The following is a 14134-nucleotide window of genomic DNA, read 5'->3' as shown; positions in this document are numbered from 1 at the left end:
ATTGAATTAGGAATGATACCTAATTTTTTTGAGACTTTTACGTCCCAGTTTGAGTAGACTGCTATGTTCCTTTAGGCATCTCTGTTTCACTTGATTTGGCACTGGTGCTTTTAGGGCAGGCTGGCAAAAATTAATTGCCTTACCTTGATACAGGGCTTCCCAGGTGACGGTAGTGGTAAAGAATCCGCCTGCCAATGCAAGAGACTTAACAAACGTGGGTTTGAGTCCTTGGTTGGGAAGATCCCCTGGAGGAGAGCATGAGAACCCACTCCAGTATTCTTGCCTGGAGAATCCCATGGACAGAGGAGCTGGTGGGCTACAGTCTGTGGGTCGTACAGAGTCAGACACGACTGAAGCAACTAAGCATGCACTACCTTGATACTTGCTATATGAAAGACCCTCTGTGAAGAATTGCTGTTCGAGTGACCTAAGCAAGTATTTTCTCTAGGACAGCATTTTTCTCTGTTGCATAGGGGTCATGAGCATCAGGATTATAACCTCAGTCTGTAAGTGTTGTAGGAAACTGAGGTCATCAGTACCGCCAGCTCAAGGATTCATCTTCTTTTTCATTTGTGCAAGTTACCAATGGGTTTTCATAGATGGGAAAACAATGTCAGTATTCTTAACAGAAAGATTGTGCACATAGAGCGTTGATGGTTCAGAATCAAAATGCAGACTTTCACTTGCTTGCTCTTTCTGAAATGAGAGAAGCTGAGAGTTCCCAGTACTTACTTTACAGTGAAATTTTGTGTGTTGAGGCCCAAATTTTTAGAAGCAGATTCCACTGAAGGCCCTTGGGCAAGTCTTTCTAAATAGTTATTCATTCTTGGGGAAAAATGAGTAATGTATTTTTTGGTGATTAAAATGCTAATGAAATGTATTTGAGTAAGTACAAATAATACTTCAGTGAAATCATTCATGTGTATTGATGAAATGATGGTGGCAATTTTTCTGAATTGGGGCATTTGGAGAGACTTATTAACTTAGTCAAAACAACCTGAAAACAAGATGTTTCTATCAAGTGAAACATGTTTTTACTTTCTGATTTTCTGTTCCTATGTGGGAGGTGGAGTTGCGAGGAGGGAAATTTCCTGGGAGCCTGATAGTTCAGCTGGTGCAGAGCTGTCTGTGTCTAAGGAATGGTGGTCAAGAGATGGTTTCCGATGCCAGTGAAATCTCCCCTGCTGTTGTCTTCTATTTACTCTCCCACAGAAAGAGAATAACTGCTTTAACTCACACCTCATAAAATTTCTACTTCTATTTGGAGATAGTATTAAGTTCTGAGCTCTTCTGTTAGTGGCAGAAGAGCCAAGTCCTCTTGAATCTTTTCCTGTAACTTACCGCTTCAGCTGTTTACAAAGAGGTAGATGTCGCTTAACATGAAAAGGTCTCTAGGCTGTATTGTTAAGTGAAGAACATGAAGTTGCAGAACAGAACAAATAGCATAATGACATTTAGATAATAAAATGCGTTTATATACATTTGTGTGTCAGAAATAGTATTTAGAATCACACTCAAACTTTCAACTGTGGTTGCTGATGGTGAAGAGACAGGAGTGTGGCAGGGAGGAATTAATGGTGGTTGTTTTTTTCTTTTTTTAACTCTTTAAGTATTGCTCTGAAAGAATGTATGTAAAGTTTACAAAGGTACATTTTTAAAAGTAGTAAGTGCCCATTACAGAAAAGTTGAAAGTTCGAAACAAGAGAAAACAAAACGTATTAGTAATCTTGTTGACGGTAATGACTGTTGTCATTTTATGGTGTGTGCTTCCAGTGAATGTAAATGTACATTTAAAATGGATTCATGTGGTGCCCATTTCATTTACTGTTCTAAATAGTGCTGCATGGCCTTGCATAAATGACTGTGCTCCTCTGATGATTTCTGTTGTAAAGTTTCCAGAAGTGGGTTTATTGGGGGAGAAAGCTTGGTATGTTTTAAGGGCCCCCAAGCACCTGTACTGTTCATACTGTTCATACTGTTCACGGGGTTCTCAAGGCAAGAATACTGAAGTGGCTTGGCATTCCCTTCTCCAGTGAACTACATTCTGTCAGACCTCTGCACCATGACCAGCCCATCTTGGGTTGCCCTGCAGGCATGGCTTGGTTTCATTGAGTTAGACAAGGCTGTGGTCCTAGTGTGATTAGATTGACTAGTTTTCTGTGAGTATGGTTTCAGTGTGTCTGCCCTCTGATGCCCTCTTGCAACACCTACCATCTTACTTGGATTTCTCTTACCTTGGACGTGGGGGTATCGCAAAGAGTCAGACATGACTGAGCGACTGAACTGAACTGAACTGAAAGTACCTGTAAGAAAAATTGTCCCTGTGTCGATGACAACCGGAAGTATTTCTAAGTATCTTATCTTTCTCCACACTCCCCAACATCTAATATTCTTTTCATCTTTGTGAATTTGACAAATTGAAAATATTTTGTTTTTATTTATACTTCATTAGAGAGATTGAGGTTTTTTCCCCACATAAGTTTTTCCTAAAGCAAAAAAATTAGTGAACTAAATTTAATAAAGCTTTGACAGATGTTGAAGGAAGGCACAGTTTCAATATGCAGAGGCTGATTTTATGGAAAATATGAGAGCACACATATCCAAATTAGTGCTTGTCCCTTAAAATAGTCACTAAACAGAGTCCACTGAGGATACCATTGCTTGAGATGCTTGGGGAATGTTTTTGTTTTTAATATGCCTTCAGAAGTGGTGGCTGATGAACTTGACATTTGGAAATTTAGGAAATAAAGATGAATTTATTTTCCACTTTCCCTTTTATTTTGAAATGGGATAAAGGAATTGTCCTGCCCCCCCCCCCTTTCTTTTTTACCTTTTGGAAAATTTTTCATTATTAGTTTGCCAACATTTCCCACCTGAAGAGTAAAAAATTAACATTTATCCTTGTACTTTGAGGAAGAGGAACGTTGATCAAGAGAATACACTACATAGGTACATGAGCAAGTCTGAGACCATTTTCTAATGAGAAATTCTAGAGCTGTGCTCTTCTCAGGGCTGGCGACTTCCCAAGCACAAGAACAGTGGTGCAATTTCTTGCTCAAATGATCCTGAAAACACTTGTAGAGTTGCATTACCCAGTGCAGAAGCCAATAGCCAATTGTTGATGTTCAGTCACTGAGTCATGTTCAACTCTTTTTGACCCCACGGACTGTATCACGCCAGGCTCCTCTGTCCTCCATTATCTCCTGGAGGTTGCTCAAATTAAAGTCCATTGAGTTGGTGATGCTGTGTAACCACCTCATCCTCTGCTACTCCCTTCTCCTTTTGCCTTCAGTCTTTCCCAGCATCAGGGTCTTTTCCAATGAGTTTGTCCCCCAACCTTTTTTTCCCCAAACTTATTTGTTTTTAATTGAATGAAAATTGCTTCACAATATTGTGTTGGCTTCTGCCATACATCAGCATGCGTCAGCCATAGGTATACATGTGTCCCCTCCCTCTTTAAATTCCCTCCCACCTCCCATCCTTTCTCACCCCTCTAGGTTGTTAAAAGCCCTGGTTTGAGCTCCTTGAGTCATACAGCAAGTTCCCATTGGTTACCTATTTTATACACAGTAGGGTATACGCTTCTGTACTCTCTCCATTTGGCCTACCCTCACCTCCCTCCTCCTAACCCGTGTCCATAAGTCTGTTCTCTGTCTGTATCTCCACTGTTGCCCCATAAATAGGTTCATCAGTACTGTCTTTCTAGATTCCATATATATGAGTACTATACGATGTTTGTGTTTCTGACTTATTTCACTCTCTATAATAGGCTGTAGGTTCTTCCACCTCATTAGAGCTGACTCAAATGGATTCATTTTTTATGGCTAAGTAATATTCTATTGTATACATGTACCAAATTCTTTATCCATTCATCTGATGTTGGCTATCTAGGTGGCTACCATGTCCTAGCTATTATATAAAGTAGTGCAGTGAACATTAGGGTGCAGGTGCCTTTTTCAATTTTGGTTTCCTCAGGGTATACGCCCAATAGTGGGACTGCTGGATCATATGGTCGTTCTACTCCGTACTATCTTCCATAGTGGCTGTATCAATTTACATTCCCACCAACATTGCAAAATGGTTCCCTTTTCTCCACACCCTCTCCAGCATTTATTGTTTGTAGACTTTTTGATGATGGCCATTTTGACTGGTGTGAGGTGATACCTCATTGTAGTTTTGATTTGCATTTGATGTTGAGCATCTTTTCATATGTTTGTTAGACATTTGTAAGTCTTCTTTGGAGAAATGTCTGTTTAGGTCTTCTGCCCACTTTTTGATTGAGTTTTTCTGATATTCAGTTGTAGGAGCTGCTTATATGTTTTGGAAATCAATCCTTTGTCAGTTATTTCATTTGCTAGTATTTTCTCCCATTCTTAGGGTTGTCTTTTCACCTTGTTTGTAGTTTTCTTTGCTGTGCAAAAGCTTTTAAGCTCAATTAGGTTCCACTTGTTTATTTTCGTTTTTATTTCCAGTATTCTAAGAGGTGGGTAATAGAGGATCTTGCTGTGTTTTATGTTATACATTGTTCTGCCTATGTTTTTCTCTAGAAGTTTTATAGTTTCTGGTCTTATATTTAGGTCTTAATTTATTTTGAGTTTCTCTTTGTGTATAGGGTTAGGAAGTGTTCTGATTTCATTCTTTTACACGTAGCTGTCCAGTTTCCCCAGCACCACTTATTGAAGAGACTGTCTTTTCCTCATTTTATATTCTTGGCTCTCAAAGGTTTATCTCTGGGCTATCTATCTTGTTCCATTGGTCTATATGTCCCCCCCTTTTTAAAGTACTTGTAAATGATCTCTGAAAGCAATTTATGCATTGTTGTTCAGTTGTGTCCTACTGTTTGCAACCCCGTGTACTGCAGCAGGCCAGACTTCCTGTCCTTCACTATCTCCAAGAGTTTGCTCAGACTCATGTCCATTGAGTTGATGATGCCATCCAACCATCTCATCCTCTGTTGCCCCTTGTCCTCCTGCCACCAATCTTTCCCAGCATCAGGGGCTTTTCTAATGAGTCAGCTCTTTGCATCAGGTGGCCAAAGTATTGGAGCTTCACCTTTAGCATCAGTCCTTCCGATGAATATTCGGGACTGATTTCCTTTAGGATTGACTGTTTGATCTCCTTGGAGTCCAAGGGACTCTCAAGAATCTTCTCCAGCATCGCAGTTCAAAAGCATCAATTCTTTGGCGCTCAGCCTTCTTTATGGTCCAACTCTCACATCTGTACATGATACTGGGAAAAGTATAGCTTTGACTAGACACACCTTTGTCAGCAAAGTGACGTTTCTGCTTTTAATACGCTGTCTAGGTTTGTCATAGCTTTTCTTCCAAGGAGCAAGTGTCTTTTCATTTCATGGCTGCAGTCACCATGACAGTGATTTTGGAGCCCAAGAAAGTAAAGTCTGTCGCTGTTTTCACTTTTTCCCCATCTATTTGCCATAAAGTGATGGGACTGGATTCCATAATCTTAGTTTTTTGAATGTTGAGTTTCAAGCCAGCTTTTTCACTCTCCTCTTTCACTTTCGTCAAGAGGCTCTTTAGTTCTTCTTCACACTCTGCCATAAGAGTGGTGTCATTTGCATATTTGAGGCTATTGATATTTTTCCTGGCAATCTTGATGCCAGCTTGTACTTCATCCAGCCTGGCATTTTGCATGATGAACTCTGCATAGAGGTTAAATAAGCAGGGTGAGAATATATAGCCTTGACTTACTGGTTTCCTGATTTGGAACCAGCCTTTTGTTCCATGTCCAGTTCTAACTGTTGCTTCCTGACCTGCATACAGGTTTTTCAGGAGGCAGGTAAGGTAATCTGGTATTCCCATCTCTTTAAGAATCCTTAAAGTTTACTCATTAACATTTGCTATTTGCTGAGTACTGCTTGTGTCTTAGGCACTGGGCCAGGCACTTAACTAACAGATATGGACATTTCAGTCTGTTCTCCAGTCTTTTAAGAAAAGTAATACCCAAAATGAGATCTGAAAGACAAATAGAGTGGTATACATCTAGATAAGGAGGAGTCAGTTGGACAGAGTAGGGTGAAGGGCATTCAGGTGGAGGGAAACACTTCAAAAATGTGAAGGACATGGGAGAGGGAGGGCTTTTGGTCAGAAATTCAGTAGCACTGAGGCCCAAGAAAGAAGATCGGGTAAGTAGGTGCCAGATCCTGGTCTTGGTGAGATTTTAATTCTGGAAATTTCAAAGAGCCTTTTAAAGATTTCAAGCTGAGGAGTTTCATGAGCAGATTTGAACTTGTAAAGACTAAACATGTTTTTCTGGAGGTTACAGCATTAAGGAGATACTATGAACTGTTTGAATAGAGGGCAAAGGAGAGGGAGGCGCCTGAGTGTTGAGGGCCTAGCTTTTTGACTTGGGGAAATGGATTGTGCTGGGGTCAGTCACTGACCTAGAGAACATCGGGCTGGGACAGGGAGAGATGAAGGTGGTGCTTAGGTTTGGGCATTCCCATTTTGAGTTTCAGACAGCAGTGGTACATCTGAGAAGAGATACCATCCAGGTTGCTGGAGGTAGAGCTTGGGGAACAGACCACGTTGGAAGTCTGGGAGCACAGATTTGGGTACTACAAATAAAATCTTTAAAATGTCCCAAGCAGCTCAGCTATTTATCTGTCTGAATCCTTTTAGGATATTTTAACTGCAGGTTGCCCCTAAGCCCAGCCAGAATGTTTTCGGCTCTGAGCTTTCTGAGTTTTCTTGTTTTGGCTGTGCTGGGTCTTTGTTGAGGTGTGCAGGCTTTCCTCGTTGGAGCACATGGGCATCTCTAGTCGTGTGCAGGCTCAGTAGTTACTGTGAGCGGGCACTCTAGTTGCCCCAAGGCATGTAGGGTCTTAGTTGCCCGACCAGGGATTGGACCTGTGTCCCCTGTATTGGAAGGCAGGTTCTTTGGACCACCAGGGAAGTCCCTCGGCTCCTAGCTTTGATCAGGTGGACCATCAGTCCCTGCATCAGTAAACTCTTCATACCACTGGGACCTAAAGATATGCTGGAACTGAAGATAGGCATACCCTTTAAGCCCAGAATATCTGCTAAGTGACTGGAAATTGTCCAAGCGTCCATCAGTTGGGGAAGGAATAGGTGTGCTGTGAAAGCACATGTGCTCACAGCCTATATTGCCTCCTGTCCCTGCTTTGCTGAGAGCCTGCTGGTGGCTTCTCTTTGCACTTAGAATACAGCCCACATGCTGAAAGAACCTGCATGCTTTGACCCTGGCTGGTCCTCCAGTTCCCTCCTGTGCCATTTTCCTGTGTCAGGATTTTACTTTCTCAGGCACACAGCGATCTGCTTCTGATGTTCACTCTGCCTGGACCAGTGCTGTCCCTTGACTGTGTGCTACATGTACCTTTGTTCCTTTGGTGCAGCTCAGAGGGACTCTAAGGAGAGGCCCCCGACTCTCTCCCCACCTTCTTCCTCCATGGACCCCTGCCCCCCAGTTTTTTCCTTAAGATTTCAGTCTCTTGATTATTGTGTCTGCCCTTCTTTTATCACAATAGGGATTGTATATCTTAAATGTTGCAACCCTAGCACCTGACACATATCAAGTACAAAATAAACTTTTTCAGTGAATGTTATAAGGAGAAATATTATCAAGTGAAACAATTAAGTCACAGACAAGCATTGGGCAATCCATTTACAAAAATAAAGTAATTTTTACACATTATATGTATGTACTTACATGTTCATATAATCATGGGAAAAAAAGAGTTAGTGGGTAACCCATCTTGTTTCCAGTTACCTCCATGAAGTAGGATTAGGTCAGAGCCATTTATAGCCTGTTTTGTTTACTTATGTGTTAACATTTCTTTTTATAGTGGGAGCTATTTAATAAAGCACCAATATTAAAGTAAATCTAATCAGAATTTCTAGCTTCTGTTTTTAACTATCACACTGTCTTTATGGCCAATGATCCTTGCTATGGGCATGTTTTACAGATTTTTCAGTTAATGAGAAATTAACAAGACAAAATTTCTTTTGGTTTAGGTCAGCAAACTAATAATTATATATTAGGCACAATATAAAGGAAAAATTCTTGGGTGGATCCTCTGTGCTCAATACTCTACTCACAGAACACTTCGCTTCTGACACTGTGGTCACCTAATGTGTGCAGGCTTTCCCCACACTGGGCAACTCTGCCCTGCCAGCGGGGTGGCTTGTGCATGTGTGCGTGCTAAATCACTTCAGTCGTGTTCGACTCTGTGTGGCCCCATGGACTGTGTGGCCCACCAGGCTCCTCTGTCCATGGATTCTCCAGGCAAGAGTACTGGAGTGGGTTGCCGTGCCCTCCTCCAGGGGATCTCCCCGACTCAAGGACCCAGTGCGAGTCGCTTATGTCTCCTGCATTGGCAGGCAGGTTCTTTACCACCAGTGCCACCTGGGAAGCCCACATGGTTTATTCCATCCAGTTCAGTTTCCACTCCCCCTGGAGACAGCCCGTCCCACAGGGTTAGGACGAGGCCTCCCAGGCCACACCCCAGACTTCACCCTAGTCACTCTTCACAAGTCCAGGTTGTTACCTGTGCCTCTGACCCACTGGCTAGAGATCAGACCTGCTATAGATCACTACCCACCCCCTGCTTAGGTTTGATTAATTTGCTCGAGGGGTTCATAGAACTCAGGAAAACAGTTTACTTCCTAGATTAGCGGTTTGTTACAAAGGATGCTAAAGAATATGAGTGAACAGCCAGAGGAAGAGATAGCGTGAGGTCCAGAAGGGTCCCAAGCTCCGGATGTGCTATCCTCAGAGTTTGAGATGGCCATCTTCTTACCAACCCGGAAATTCTCCCATTCTGAAATTCAGCGGTTTTTATGGCGGCTTCTTTACATGGGCATGATTTATTAAACCACTGCTCAGTAGTGATCAAGTCATATCTAGCCCCTCTTCCCTCCCTGGAGGTCAGATGGTAGGCCTGAAAGTTCCAGTCTTTTCTCTAATTATTTGAATGGTTCCCCTGGCAACCAACCCCATCTTTAGGGGCTTTCCAAAAGTCGCCTCATTAATATAAATTCAGACAAGGTTGAAAGGGGCTTGTTATGAATAACAGAAGATACTCACTTCACTTTTATGTCCTGGAGCTCTTTCAGGAACTGGTAACAATACTAAATTATAGCCAAAGAAGCCCCCAAGGCTCTTATATAGGACATTACAAGGGGTTTTAGGAGCCATGTGCCAGAAACCGTGGATAAAAGACAAAATATCTGTTTTATTATAAATCACAGTGTCACAGCTACTCATCCAAGGACTATTAGTCCGTCTATTTGTAGATAACTCAGTAGTGCTAATTAAACTTCATTCCCCTCAGCTTGAAAAATCACTGACTATTAGGTTCCAATGGGAGGCTGTCCTCTTCCAGCATCCAGCTTACCCATCACATGTTTTGAGCGTAGCATTCAGCTGAGAATTTGCCTTTGAAGTCCGGTATTCTGCCCTCAGCTGCTCTGATTTGAAGAGGGGAGAGAGAGAGGTGCAGCTTGCCCTGAGGTTGGTGGGGTTTCCATGGGTGAAGGCGAGGAGCAGGGGCAGAACGGACAGATTGGACCATGCAATGAACCTGCCTCATGTATGTGAAGCGTGCCATATGGTAACACACATAACACGAGGCCGTCTGTCCCTGAAAATCCTCAGGACATTTTTCCTCTGTCTGCACATCCTAGTGACACCACTTCCCACTGGGTACAGGGTCTCAACTGTGAAGCTGTAAATTCTTGAACTGTCTGGAGTTTTCCAAAGTGCTAATTATTTCCTGCAAGATCTGCATTTGAAAGTGAGGTTTCTCTCCTTCACCTCTTAACCCTCCCTGATTATTCTCTATTTCCAGTTGGTGCGACTCTGCAATGAAGGAGCCCGGAAAATGGAAAGGACGGAAATGATGTACACAATTAACTCCCAGCTGGAATTTAAAATTAAGGTACTCTCTCGTACTTCTTCATAAACAGATTTATTACTGCTTTTGTTGAAATCTTCAGTGAATAGGGAGAAAGTGGTGAGTAACAAAGTGTGGAGGAATTTGCTTGTTAAAGCAGGGCCATAAATTGATTACACAGAGGCTGGCAGGCAGAGCAGCAGATACTTTGTTGTGGGTAATTCTGCTCTTGCTTATCCCAGATAAAATGACCTTTCTCTAAACCACTGAGTTAGGTATTATCTAACTGCTGCTGCTGCTGCTGCTAAGTTACTTCAATCGTGTCCGACTCTGTGCGACCCCAGAGACGGCAGCCCACCAGGCTCCCCCATCCCTGGGATTCTCCAGGCAAGAACACTGGAGTGGGTTGCCATTTCCTTCTCCAATGCATGAAAGTGAAAAGTGAAAGTGAAGTCGCTCAGTCATGTCTGACTCTTAGCAACCTCATGGACTGCAGCCTACCAGGCTCCTCTAGAATTTTTTTTTTCCTCCTCAGAAGAGATCAAACTTGAGGAAACATAGCAAAATGATAGAATTTTTAGACTGGAAAGGAGATTTCTTTCCTATTCTCCAAAAAAACAAAAGTGAACATGTTGGTTGCTCAGTCCTGTCCAACTCGTAATTCCATGGACTGTATGGACTGTAGCCCAGCAGGCCACTCTGTCCATGGAATTTTCCAGGCAAGAATACTGGAATGGGTGGCCATTCCCTTCTCCAGGGGATCTTCCCAACCCAGGGATTGAACTTGAGTCTCCTGCATTGTAGGCAGATTCTTTACTGCCTGAGCCAAAGTGTCCTGCAAAATAGTGGTATCCCATGAGCTGGACTAGGGAATTTCTCCTCAATCAAATAAGGGGGCTCCTTTCCCAGTTGGCAAAACGGATTATTAGTGGATTATTCTTTTCACATTTGTTTTTCTTACATAACTCTTTTTTTTTGCCTATGTGCTGCATGTTGCTGCTTGTCTCTTACTGCGCAGGGGCAAATGACAGGATAAACAAAAAAGGAAATGACAATGGCCAGGCTAGGCTGTTGTCAAGTCCTTTGTTGCTCACAGTTGAATCCTCAATGGATGTGAGTGCTCATGGTTGTGATTTTATTTCTTTTGATGCCTCTTGAATTTAGTTAAGCAGCTTAAAGTGACTGGTCATATTTTTTCATAGTGAACGGGTTCCTTATTTGTGTGGTGGAATTAGAGTGATGACAGCTTTATGCAGATAACTCTCTACTGTGTCATATGGTTTGAGGGTCCCTGATACACCCTTTTATAAATGAGGAAAATACAGTCCAGAGAATAATTAATCACTAATAGGGTCGTCTGACTTATGGTGGCAGAATCAGGACTAGGGTCTAGATGTCCTGACTTGCAGATCAGTGTAAACTATTTCACTATGACATCCTGACTGTAGCATTTTAAATGCAGAATCGTGACCCATGATTTTTCTTAGAAGATGATGAGTACTCGCTAAAAAAAACACATGCACTTCTGTTATAATGCCCTCTTCCTGTTATTGAGTGTTGAATACAGTTCCCTGTACTGTGCAGTAGACTCGCATTAGTTAGCTATTCTATGCATAGTAGTGTATATATGTCAACTTCAGTCTCCCAGTTCATCCCACTCTTCTTCAACCCTTGGTAACTGTAAGTTTGTTCTCTATGTCTGTTTCTATTCCTGCTTTGCAAATAAGTTGATCTCTACCAGTATTCTAGATTCCACATATAAGCGATATTATACAGTATTCGTTTTTCTCTTTCTGACTTATTTCACCCTGTATGACAGTCTCTAGGTTCATCCACGTTTCTACAAATGGCACTATTTCATTCCTATTTTTGGCTGAGTAATATTCCATTGTATATAAGTACCACATATTCTTTATCCATTCTTTGGTCAATGGACATTTAGGTTGCATCGTCAGTAATGCTGCAGTGAACATCAGGGTGCATGCATCCTTTCAAATTATGGTTTCTTCAAGGTGTATGCCTAAAAATGGGATTACTGGTTCATATGGCAGATCTATTTTTATTTTTTCAGGAACCTCCATACTGTTCTCCATAGTGGCTGTACCAATCTACCTTCCCACCAACAGTGTAGAAGGATTCTCTTTCCTGTACACCCTTTCCAGCATTTATTGTTTGTATAAATTTTGATGATGGCCATTCTGAGCAGTGTGAGGTAATACCTCATTGTAGTTTTTTTCTTTCTTCCTTTCTTTTTGACTGCGCTGGGTCTTCATTGCCATGTGTGAGCTTTCTGTAGTTGCAGTGTGTGGGAGCCACTCTTCGTTGCCATGCATGGGCGTCTCATTTCGGTGGCTTCTCTTGTTGCAGATCACAGGCTCTAGAAGTGTGGGCTTTAGCAGTTGTGCACGCAAGCTCAGGAGGTGGAACACGTGGGCTCAGGAGTCGTAGCTCGCGAGCTCTAGAGCATAGGCTCAGTAGTTGTGCGTGGGCTCAGCTGTTCCCCAGCATGTGGACTCTTCCCAGAGCAGGGATTGAACCTGTGTCCCCTGCGTTGGCAGATGGATTCCTATCCACTGTACCACCAGGGAAGTCCTTCTTGTAGTTTTGATTTGCATTTCTCTAATAATTAGTGATGTTGAGCATCTTTCCATGTGCTTGTTGGCCATCTCTATGTCTTCTTTGGAGAAAGCCACTGTCAATTTTAGATATACATTAGAAATTTATTTTTGCCAAGTGGATTATGAGGTGTCCATAAAACTCAATCTAAAAAATAAGACAAAACAAAAACTCAATCTATTTCAAGAATAAGAGTTTAAAAAACTTTTTTCCCCTTGTCCTCTAAACTAAGAATAGGCATAGGGTGGCACGTATATAATACTCTCATTGGTTCATCCTATACAGTCTATGGCACGATTGCAGTGTTTTCTTGTAATTATAGTCCTGTGGCAGGACCTAACCTGACTCTGATTATTTGTGACCTCTCGTGTTTGCTGGTGGGGATCCTCCTAAATTATTGAAGTAACCTCTCTGTCACCTTTTAAGTCTCAGCCATAGACTGATTTGACTTTGGAGGCTGACAACTATATGAACTCTTTTATTAGACACTTTTGAATTTTAAGATCAGCCATAATCTTTCATCGTCCTTTGTTAAATCTTCAGGAAAATATGGATTGGCCAAAATGTTAAATGTTTGTTTTTTTCCACAAGATAGCTCTAATAATGCTTAGTTGTCTTTAACTTAATTCAGAACAACTTTGTTAGATTGTACTGTGACAGCTGTCACATCAGTGTGCATTTAGAAAAAAAAACATCAAAATTGATGAATTTTTCTGTAGCCATTTCAATATTGAAGACGGAAGAAAAAGCAACATTTTCTGCATATTATGCCTTATTTCAAGAAAGGTAAAGGTGCGACTAAAATGCAAAAATAAAAAAAGATTGGTGCAGTATATGGAGAAGGTGCTGTGACTGAATATATCAGATGTGGTTTGTGAAGTTTCTTGCTGGATGGTAGACCAGTTGAAATTGATAGCAACCAAATCAAGACATAATTGAGAGCACTCATTGTTATACCACATAGGGGATAGCTGACATACACAAAATATCCAAGTCAAGCATTGAAAATCATTTACACCAGCTTGATTATATTAATTGCTTTAATGTTTGGGTTCCACATAAGTTAAAATGAAAAAAAAAAAAAAAACTTTTCGACCGTCTTTCCCCATGCAATTCTCTGCTTAAACATAATGAAAATGCCCCATTTTTGTGATGGGCGATGGAAAGTGAATACTGCACATAAATGGAAGAGATCACTGGACAAATGAACCACCACCAACTCTACCGAAGGCTGGTCTTCATTCAAAGAAGGTGATGTTGTGTGTATGATGGGATTGGATTGGCTCACCTCTCTTATGCACTCCTTCCAGAAAACCAAAGGATTAATTCCAACAAGTACTACTCCCAGTTGGACCAACTGAAACCTTCACTTGACACAAAGTGCCCAGAGTTAGTCAACAGAAAGCACATAATCTTTCGTCAGGGTAATGCAAGACCACCTGTTTCTTTGATGACCAGGCAAAAACTGTTAGAACTTGGCTGGGAGGTTCTGATTCATCTGCCATATTCGCCAAACATTGCACCTTTGAATTTCCGTCTATTTCACTCTTTACAACATTCTCTTAATGGAAAAAAATTTCAATTCTAGGCACTTGAAGCAGTTCTTTGCCTAAAAAAATTAAAAGTTTTGGGAAAATGAAATTATGA

At 41.6% G+C, this 14134-nt stretch overlaps 1 protein-coding gene across 1 annotated transcript in view; it reads left to right on the top strand.

Moving 5' to 3' along the window:
• The window catches only part of ARHGEF26 (Rho guanine nucleotide exchange factor 26), a 138815-nt gene that overhangs the window by 85580 nt on the left and 39101 nt on the right, over window positions 1-14134 (top strand). Inside the window, exon 9 of the mRNA XM_052641663.1 lies at window positions 9827-9916. Within this exon, the coding sequence (XP_052497623.1) occupies window positions 9827-9916 (90 nt within the window). The remainder of the gene's footprint in view (window positions 1-9826; window positions 9917-14134) is intronic.

This window comes from Budorcas taxicolor, chromosome 1, assembly GCF_023091745.1.
Source record: "Budorcas taxicolor isolate Tak-1 chromosome 1, Takin1.1, whole genome shotgun sequence".
NCBI lineage: Eukaryota > Metazoa > Chordata > Mammalia > Artiodactyla > Bovidae > Budorcas > Budorcas taxicolor.
The sequence above is the reverse complement of the archived record's forward strand: the minus strand, read 5'-3'. Positions and strand labels throughout refer to the sequence as shown.